The 10,727-nt window shown below is 40.4% G+C and overlaps 1 protein-coding gene across 1 annotated transcript in view; it reads right to left on the bottom strand.

The window, feature by feature from the left end:
• Positions 1–10,116: 10,116 nt before the first annotated feature.
• LOC103587886 (proline-rich protein 23B-like) overlaps positions 10,117–10,727 on the bottom strand; it is a 9,052-nt gene continuing 8,441 nt past the window's right edge. Inside the window, exon 4 of the mRNA XM_008569453.1 lies at positions 10,117–10,725. Within this exon, the coding sequence (XP_008567675.1) occupies positions 10,117–10,725 (609 nt within the window). The remainder of the gene's footprint in view (positions 10,726–10,727) is intronic.

The following is a 10,727-nucleotide window of genomic DNA, read 5'->3' as shown; positions in this document are numbered from 1 at the left end:
AAAAATTTTTGTCTTTCCAGGGATCATTACTAGTATATAGAAATACAACTGATTTTTGCATATTGACTTTGTATCCTGTGATCTGGCTTAGCTCACTTTTTTTTTTTTTTTAGCTCACTTTTTAATTCTAGCTTTCTAAAGATATTTTGGGATTTTACAATGTAGACAATCATGTCTCCTGCAAACAGAAAGTGTTTTATTTCTTCTTTCTCAATATGTATGCCTTTAATTTCTATTTCTTGACTTACTGTACTAACTAGATCCCCAAGTCCAATGTTGACCAGGAGGTTTGAGAATAACATCTTCACCTTGCTCATAATCATAGCGGGAAATACTCGGTCTTTTACCATTAAGTAGGGTGTTAGCTGTTAGTTTTTATAGATGCTTTTTATCAGGTTGAGGAGATTCCCTTTTAATTCTAGCTCTCTGAGGATTTTTTTCTTTAAAAAAATCATAACTGGATATTAAATCTTGTCAAATGCTTTTTCTGAATCTTCTGAGATGATTGTATGGCTTTTCTTTGTTAATCTGTGTGGCAAATTACATTGATTTTTGTTAATGATGAACCGACCTTGCATTGCTAGGATAAACTCCTTTTGGTCATGATGGATTATCCTTTCTATGTTTTATTGGATTCAATTTTTTTTTTCCTTTTTGTCTTTTTTCGTGTCCGGCAACGGATCGCAACCCTCAGTGTCGCACCTGTACCGGACCGGGACGGGCAACGGGATCGCAAACCTCGGTGCTGCACCCGCACCTCGCTCAGCCAGTGAGCGGGAACCGGTCTATACGTGGGATCCGAACCCTCGGCGGGAGCACCGCCACACTCCCAAGCGGCGCACTGTAGCAGTGCGCCACCGGGCCAGCCCTGGATTCAATTTGTTAATATTTTGCTAAGAATTTCTGTGGTTCTGTTATTTGCTTTTCTTGATGTCTTTTCTGGTTTGGGTATCAGCATAACACTGGCTTTTGTTTTATTGGGGTGAGGGAATTAGGTGGGACTTGGTGCTTTTTCTGCAGCTGTGGCTGCTCCTCTTCTCCAGCCTGTACCTTGAGAAGGAATTCTGTGACTTTCTGTCTTGTCTCCAGTTTTTCTTAGGAGCTCAGGAGAAATCTGTGGAGAAGAGCCTATTAGTGGGTGAAATTCTCTTGTGCTTTTGACTTTCAGGGGTTTAATACTCTCACATCATCCCATACTCAGTCTTTAGCAATTTTTTTAGAAATCTAGTTGAATTCTTCCTACCAGCTTGTATGACAGGACCATCTTTCTTCTTTGCTCTGTTCCAGGTAAGACAGTGCTGCTATCCCATCTCTCCTTTAAGGCACCTGCTTTTTTCTTACATTTCAGATTAGTTGGCTAGACAACTTGGATAAGTAGTTATAACTGTTTTTGATTTTTATATAAGTAATATTATACTTTTTTTGTTTTGTGACTTCTTTTGCTTAAAATTGTTTTCTATTTCATTGATTTCTGCTTTTTTAAAAACACTTTTATTCTTCTAATTTCTCTAGACTTAATTTATTGGATTTATTCTTTTTTTTTTTGTCTTTTTCCGTGTCCAGCAATGGATCGCAACCCTCAGTGTCGCCCCCGTACCGGACCGGGACCGGCAACGGGATCGCAACCCTCGGTGTTGCTCCCGCGCCTCGCTCAGCCAGTGAGCGGGAACCGGTCTGTATGTGGGATCCGAACCCTTGGCAGGAGCGCCACCACGCTCCCAAGCGGCGCACTATAGCAGTGTGCCACCGGGCCGGCCCTATTGGATTTATTCTAATGTTTTGAAATGGTTTCTCAGATTATTAATTTTCAGAAATAAATTTCCCTCTTGGTACTGCTTTGACTGTATCTCACAAGTTTTGATATATAGTGTTTTGTTATTGTTTAATTAAATATTTTCTAATTTTCATGTTTTTCTTTTTTCTTGGAGATATTGTTTATTTAGAAGTATATTTCCTAATTTTCTACCATTTGGCAATTTGATTATTTTCTTTTTTTACTATTGACTTCTCACGTAATTACATTATAGTCAGAGAATATGCTCTGTATGTTTTTTAATCCTTTAAAATTTGTTGAGACTTGCTTTATGGTCCAGTGTATGTTCATTTTATACATTTTCTTTGTGCATTTGAAAAAATGTGTAGGGTTTAGGATTCTTAATTTATCTATTGGGTCAATTGTGTTGTGCAAATCTTCAACATCCTTACAAATTTTTAAATTCTGTGTTCTATTAGTTACTGGGTTAGTTATATTAAAGTGATTTATTGGTTTTGCTAATTTTTGTTTTATGTGGTTTAGGTCTACTATATATGAGAGGTCTTAAAAAAGATTGTGAAAAATGCATACAACGAAAAAACTATAGAGGGATTTCAAAATTTTTTTGCACCAAAATAAACTCATGCTAACTTGTTATAACATGTCTGAACAGGACCTAGTTTGAGGCACTAAGAAGGATTAGACATCAATTTGAAGATTCTCTATCAGAGTAACATGAATTCTGCTAAAATTGAAGCAAGAACAACAGCAACAAAAAAAATTGAAACAAGAACAAATATCAAAATTTATGGTGAAGTTTGGGTGGAAGAGTGGTGAAATCATTGATGTTTTATGAAAAATTTATGGGGACAATGCCCCAAAGAAACCAGCAGTTTGAAGTTGATAACTCATTTTAAGAAGGGATGAGAAATGACATTGAAGATGAAGCCCACAACAAAAGACCATCCACATCAATTTGTGAGAAAAAAAATAATCTTATTCATGCCCTAATGGAAGAGGACCAACGATTAACAGTGGAAACAGCAGCCAATACCATAGACATCTCAACTGGTTCAGCTAACACAATTCTGGCTGAAAAATCACTGTTGAACAAGTTTTCTGCTTGATGGATGCCAAAACTGTTGCACCCAGACCAGCTGCAAATAAGAGCAGAGCTTTCAATGGAAATTTTAAACAAGTGGGATCAAGATTCTTAAGCATTTGTTTGAAGAATTGTAACAGGAGATGAAACATAGTTTTACGAATGCAATCCTGAAGACAAAGCATGATCAAAGCTATGGCTACCAAGAGGTGAAAGTGGTCCAGTCAAAGCAAAAGCAGATCGGTCAAGAGCAAAGGTCATGGCAACATTTTTTTGGGATACTAAAGGCAGTTTGGTTGTTGACTTTTTGGAGGGCCAAAGAACAATAACATCTACTTATTATGAGAGTGTTTTAAGAAAATTAGCCAAAGCTTTAGCAGAAAAACACTCAGGAAGCCGTCACCAGGGAGTTCTTCTCCACCACAACAATGTTCCTGCTCATTCCTCACAATAAACAGGGGCAATTTTGTGAAAGTTTTGATGGGAAATCATTAGGCATCCACCTTACAGTCCTGATTTGACTGCTTCTGACTTATTTTTGTTTTCTAATCTTAAAAAAATCTTTAAATGCTACCTATTTTTCTTCAGTGAATAATGTAAAAAAGACTACATTGAAATCGTTAAATTTCCAGGATCCTTGGTTCTTTAGTGATGGACTAAACGGCTGGTATTATCACTTACTAAAGTGTGTTGAACTTGATGGAGCTTATGTTGAGAAATAAAGTTTATGTGTTTTTAAAAATTTTTTTATTCAGAATATTTTAACATTTACTTGTACATATTTGTGGGATACAGTATGTTGTTTCAATACATGCATATACTGCACAATGATTCACTTAGAATAGATAGCGTAGTTTTGCACCCATTAGTCTACCACTTTTTCTTCCAACCCCCCCACCCGCCCCAGCCTCTGGTAACCATTTTTCTATCCTCTACTTCTATGAGAACCACTTTTTTTTTTTTTTTAGATTGTACGTATTAGTGATATCATGTGGTATTTGTCTTTTTGGGCCTGAGTTACTTCACTTAAGAAGATGGTTTGCAGTTCTATCATGTTGCTGCAAATGATAGGATATATATATATATAATTTTTTAATAGCTGATCAGTATTCCGTTGTGTATATATACCACAGTTTTTTAATCCATTTATCTGTTGATGGACATTTAAGTTGATTCCATCTCTTGGCTATTGTGAATAGTGCTGTGATGAACATGGGAGTGCAGATGTCTCTTTGATATATTGATTTCATTTCCTTATGTTTATGTTTTTTATTTTTATCTTTTAATTCCATTTTCCACAAAATTTTTGAAGTCTTTTTGTGTATACAAATTTAGAATTGCTGTATCAGTCTGACAAATTTTCTGTCATTAAGAATAACCCTCTTTACTCCTAGTAATGCTTATTTCCCTATACAGTTTATTTTGCCTAATATTAATTTAGCCACCAGCTTTCTTTTAGTGAGTATTGCATGATATGTCTTTTCTACCCATTTATATTCAACCTTTTTATAATCTTATGTTTTAGATTATCTCTGGTAAACAGCATAACATTTGATTTTTAAAATTCAATTCAGAATCTCTGTCTTTTAATTGGAGTATTTAGTCAATTTACATTTAGTATAATAACTGAAATGTTTGGTTTTAATGCTACCAATTTGTTTTGTTCAATATGTTCTGTTTTTCTCTACATTTATGCTTCCTTTGAATTAATTGAGTGCTTATCATCTCAACTTATCTCTATTAGTTAGGAATTTATACACTCTGTCTTTTATTAGTTATTGTATATACTACAGCAAACATATTAACATATCATAGTCTAGAGTAAATAAAGTCTTTAGTTATTCAATGTCTTTACCTTTCTCCTGGACAATGTAAAGATCTTAAAACATTTTATAACCTCTTGCTTAAATACTATGGTTGGCATATATTTTAATCCTATCTTTGTTTTGTTTTTATTCCTCCAAGACATTACTAATGTTTTAGCCAGCCATTGTTCACTTAGACTTACCCACATATATAGCACTCTTTGTTGTTCATTTCCCCTCCTGCTTCTCAAAACTTATACCTTGGGATCACTTTCCTTCTGCCTGAAATACATCATTCAGAATTTCCTTTAGTGAGAGTGTACTGGTAGCAAACTCACTCAGTTTTTGCTTACCCGAAGATCTTTTTAGTTTACCATTATATGGTGGAAAATCTGAAGAGAAGAATTGGTATTATAAATTAATAAGGAAAGGGCAGACTATTCAGTAACCGATATTGAGGCAATGACTTTCCATCTGAAAAAATATTATATTTCTACTCCAAACTACATACAAAAAGAGAATCCTGACAGATTAAATATCTAAATTAGAAAAAATCAAAACTTTGAGACTATCAGAAGTGTAGGAAGTATCTTTATGATCTATCTTGCAAAAGATTTCTTAAACTGAAGACACAAAACAAATTATGAAAGAAAAGATTGTGAAATTTCACTTCATGAGAATTTTGAAGTCTGTACAATTAAACAAGTTAAGAAACAGGTAACGTACTGGAAGAAGTATTTGTAAGATATATAAAAAATGTCAAACAAATAAGAAAAAGTCTAGTAGGTCTAATGGAAAGAATGGGTCAAGGATATTAACTGATAATAAACAGAAATAGGTCAATAAACAGATTTGTACATAGATGTATAAAGAAAATATAACTTCTTTATTTGACATAATTGATTTCATCTTTCTTATCAGCCTCTACCTCATTGGCATAGGGGATTTGAAGGTGGGGGATGCAAACGAGGGTCATTATAAACTTTCTAAGTAAGTTCTACACAGGTTTGGTTCTAATTCTCCTTCAAATAACAGGCACTTTTCTGTAAATGTTGCCTGTTTGGATTCACTCCTCATTCCCTTGCTTCTCAAGATGGTGGTTGGGTACAGTGAGGGGCTTTCCTGATCTAGTACCATCCTGCATCTTGTCTTTCCTAGACTCTTAAATGGGAAGTAAGGCAAAAACTTCTCTTTTCTTGGCCTTCTTCTCAAGTAATGCTAAGGATTTTGGCCCATAGATGCTGAAAGTTATGATACATGGGGGTGATGAAATCTTACATTCTCTGTTCTGTCTGTCTTTTCTTTTCCACATCCTACTCTGGGGAAAGAGCAGCCTTTTTTTCTTTTCAGTGTAGCCTAGTTATATCACCTCGGTCCTCTCTGCACAGTGGTTTCTTTAAAACTGTATGTTCGGACCAACAAACTTGGCTTTTGATATTTAAAAATTACTTAAGAAATTAAGATGCAACTTTTCTGCCTGGAGAAAATTTGATTCTGATGATAGTTGCTTAGTAATGAACTAAAAGAATCATATTTGTGACTTCCAGCCAAAAGACAACTGCTTTAATCTAGGTTGTAGATTGTCTTACCCACTGAAAAGGTTAAAGCTGTTAGATTTGATGTATGGTAAGTTAAAAGACAGTAAGATTTAGAATTATGAAAATATATAAAATTATCTCAAAAAGTGTTAACCCCAGTACACATAAAAAATTGCACTATTTTTCCAGCAATTAGGAAAGTGCAAAATTTAAAAATGAGATACCATTGGCAAACAATTTAAAGTATGGTGCTATAGTGTGGTGAAAGTCTGCTAGAAGCTGTGTAAACTGCTGTAGTCACTCTAGAGAGCAATTTGGCAGTATCTAATAAAACTGTAATGTGTATATCATGCCACCAGCGATACAAGTTCTAGGTATATCTCCTAGAGAAACTCTTCTTCAGGTGTACAAGACAAGTGTGAGGATGTTTATTATAGTGTTGTTTGTAATAGTAAAAACAGTAAACACAAATACCTATTAATAAATTAATGAATAAATTATGGCATGTTCATATGATGGAAACAAATCTTTAGGAGAAATGAACTATACATATTTATAAGTCATAATCTCAAAATAAAGTTTAGGAAAAGAGTAAACTGAAGAGTATCATGCCAGTTATATTGCTTATTTATATCTGTTCATATGTATATGTAACATTCGTGTGTATATATATATATGTATATATATATATATATATACACACACATGCACACACACACATATTTTAAAATTTATTTTATTTATTGAATCAAAATCGATTATACATGTTTTGGGGGTTGAACATTGAGATATGTTGATTAAATCAATATTACTACCATATATATTGTTACAAATTGTAATTATTCTTTATGCCCCTTGTCCGATCACTCCCCTTCCCCCATTTCTGCCCCCTCCCCCCTCTAATTGCCCTAGATTTCTTCTCTTCTTCTGAAAGAATAATGGTTACTCTGTTAAATTGTTGCCTAGATGATCTGTCCAATGCTGAGAGATGTGATCAGGTCCCCCAATATTATCATAGAGCAGATGCTTCTTCTGTCACTCTGAAATGGGTTTTGTGGAAAGAGACATCCTCTTCTTTTCTTTGTCTCTGCTGGTGACTCTTCTTGTGTGAATGCACTCCAGTGGCTGGCAGACCATCTGCATGGTGGTTGTGGCGTGTAGCCACTTTTGTGACAGCCATGGTTATTGTGGTGGCTGTGGTGGCCCACCCACGTGAAGGTGCTGTTTTTGGTATGCTCCTTGGTGGTATGCCTGGTTATGGGGTGTGTTTGGTCCCCTTCTCCATGCCTCTGGTCCCTGGGCAGGTCCCAAGGTGCTGGCGCCATGTGCCTGGTTGTGGGAGAGGGGTCCAGTCCTCTTCTCCATGCCCCGGGTCCCTGGGCAGGCCCCGAGGTGCTGACACAGTGTGCCTGGTTGAGGGAGGGCAGTCTGGCCCCCTTCTCCATGCCCCAGGTCTCTGGGCGGGCCCCAAGGCAGTGGCGCCATGTGCCTGGTTGTGGGAGGAGGGTCTGGTCCCCTTCTCCATGCCTCGGATACCCAGGTGGGCCCTGAGGTGCTGGCATTTTGTGCCTGGTGTGGGAGGAGGGTATGGTCCCTGGCTCCATACCTCAGGTCATTGGGCAGGACCTGAGGCACTGGCTTAGTGTGCCTGATCGTGGGAGAGAGGTTCAGTCTCCTTCTCCATGCCTTGGGTCCCCAGGCAGGCCCCGAGGCACTGGCACAGTGTGCCTGGTTGTGGGAGAGAGGTCCAGTCCCCTTCTGCATGCCTCTGGACCAGCTGGGCCCTGAGGTGCTGACGCAGTGTGCCTTGTTGTGGGAGGAGGGTCTGGTTCCTGGCTCCATGCCTCGGGTCACTGGGCAGGACCCAAGGCACTGGCTTGGTGTGCTTGATTGTGGGAGGGGGGTCTGGTCCCCTTCTCTATGCCTCAGGTCCCTGGGCAGGGCCCAAGGCACTGGTGTGGTGTGCCTGGTTATGGGAGGGGGGTCCAGTCCCTGGATCCAAGCCTCCAGTTCCCATGCAGGCCCCAAGGTGCTGGTAGTGTGCCTGGGTCGGAACTAATTTTCTGTCCTTTGCTTCTAACATGGGGGAACTTCCTGTGGGAACCAGTACTTGAGTGTGTGGTTGTTTAAATTGCTACTTTGCTGCTGTTTCTCTAGGGAAGGGTTTTTGTGCAGCTCAGGGTTTAATGGTTGATCTTATAGGTACTTCTGGCTCTCCAGAGACCCAGTGGATCTGTGTTCTGTAGAATCTCTGATCTGGGCCTGAGTCTTTTCATCAAACTGCACCCCATGCAATTCTGCATTCCTGACCGTTCTCCTGAATGGTCCTGTGCTGACTGGGGGCAGGTCAGCTGTCCTTGCTGTGTCCCAGAGTTCTCCCGGTGTTCCCATCTTGCCCACTGCCCATGCTCCAAACACTTCCTATCGGACGGGCCCTGCGCTGGTCCCTTGCGATGACTCACTGGCCTCTGAATGGCTCCCTTTTTTCAGTTGTTCTGGCTCCTCGCTCCTGCGTAGGTCCATGGGAACCCTGTTAGTGGTCTTGCTGTCCTGGGGGCCATCCTGCCGTCTTCAAGTAACTCCATCTGAAGGGCACAGCTGCAGCTTCTGGTGGCTCCTGCTTCATGTGCTCAGCAGCTACAGCCTTGAAGTGGCCACAGTCCGAAATGCTCAGAGCAGCTTTTTATTTCTCTCATCATAGTTTCTCCTGTCTTCACGAACTCCATAGGTCTCTCTTCCTCTTCCTGTGAGCTCCAGAGGCCCCAGCTTGGCTGATGTTACATTTTTATAGTTGTAAATTTGGTTGATTTTTGGGAGAGAGTGACTCTGGGAACCATCTATTCCACCATCTTGACCAAAACCAGCATTCATATATTGACTGGAATGATACCTACCAATTTCATATCATGATGGGAGTCTTCTTGAAGTTGGGGAGAAAAATGGGGATCGATGGATATGGCAACATTATCTGTAATAATTTCTTTTCCTTATAGTGAAAATAGATATTAAGAAAATAGTATTAAGAAATAACTGCCAATTCGGGGTGGTGGGATCAGATGCATGAAAAATTCTCAATAATAAATTAAACCAAATATCCTTGCTGGGAAGCTGAGTGTTTCTTACTGAGTAGTGGCACCTTTTATCACCCTGAGGGGAAATCGGGGGGAAGCCCAAACTGAAATTCAGGAATAGTCAATTGTTAAAGTATGGCAGAGTATGGCATTGTACAAGCTGCTTCTGGGATGAAACAATATCACAGCTTTTTCTCTTCCTTCCCCCATTAGATATTGCTTTCACTAATTTTTTAATTCTAATTTTAGAAACAGTTCTAAAAGGTCCAGTGAATTACATTTGTGGCATTTATACATTTATTTATTCAATATGCACTTATCTTGATTGGCCAGGTCCAGGGAAAGGAAGAAGAAAGGGAAAAATAAAATCAGTGATCAGAAGCACTTCAGAGGATATTGGGGGAAATCATACAAGTAAATTCATTATTACAGAAAGAAGGTAAAACAATCTGGATTGGAGGGAAAGGAGAGATGCATGGGGAAGTAATGAGAAGGGGTGAGTTACAAAGAAATTTCAGATGAGTTTGTAGCAAGAATAAGGGTGAAAGAGAAAGAATAGAGTTGGCTGAAGGGAACAGAGGTTTAAGAACTGGTGCAGCAGAGGCAATCTGTGGCTGTGGTCCACTTTCCGTGATAAAGGTGCTTGCTAGAATCTACGTTTCTTTTTGATGCCCTCACCTGGGAGGAATTCTGCTAACAAACAAACAAACATACCAAACCAAAACAAAAAATGGAGCTGCCCACGAATGAAGACGTTACATCTCTGGGTGGTGACACGTGCTCACAGTGGGTCGTACCAGATCCACTAGTACCCTTTGCTGTGTGGTCAGAGATTGTTGGAGGCAGTTCATTCTCGGAACAGGCGTCTCTGGGCCTTGCACGGAGGGCAGGGAGAACGCTCAGGACACACACGGGGACTTGGACTCGGAGAGGGAGGCAGAGGTTGGAGTGGTGAGCTGGGGAAGGGCTCCAGAAGGTGGAAGTCCAGGTCGAAGATGGGGTGAGGAGGACGTCTCTCTGGACTAGGGTTGGGGGCCAGAGGACAGGGCTCTGGGATGGGGCCCTGCAGGTTGGGGCTGGACACCCTTCTAGCAGAGGGTTGGAACCCAGCAGCTGAGCCGGCAGGAGGGTCCATCCAGGGCGCCAGGGACTCGGGGTCCGCGTCCTCCTCGTAGGCCTCTTCTTGGGCGGCGGTCTCTGGGACAGATGCGCAGAAGAATCCCTGCTCGCAGACGACATCCTCCCCGGGAGCGTCCAGAAAAGCGCCCAGTTCCAGGTCCACAGGCGAGTCTCTGTGCCCTCGTGAGCGCTCGTCGACCGAGCCCAGGAGGACCTCGGGGACCAGGAGGAGGGTGTGTCCTTGGACAGACACTTGCAGGGCCGACGTGGGCGCGGGCTCCAGCAGCAGGTCGACGTCGTCCAGGGGCAGCTGCAGGGCGCAGCCTGCGGCCAGGACCA

The sequence above is a fragment of the Galeopterus variegatus genome, unplaced genomic scaffold (genome assembly GCF_000696425.1).
Source record: "Galeopterus variegatus unplaced genomic scaffold, G_variegatus-3.0.2 Scaffold500, whole genome shotgun sequence".
Lineage (NCBI taxonomy): Eukaryota > Metazoa > Chordata > Mammalia > Dermoptera > Cynocephalidae > Galeopterus > Galeopterus variegatus.
This window is presented reverse-complemented; position numbering and strand designations above follow the sequence as displayed.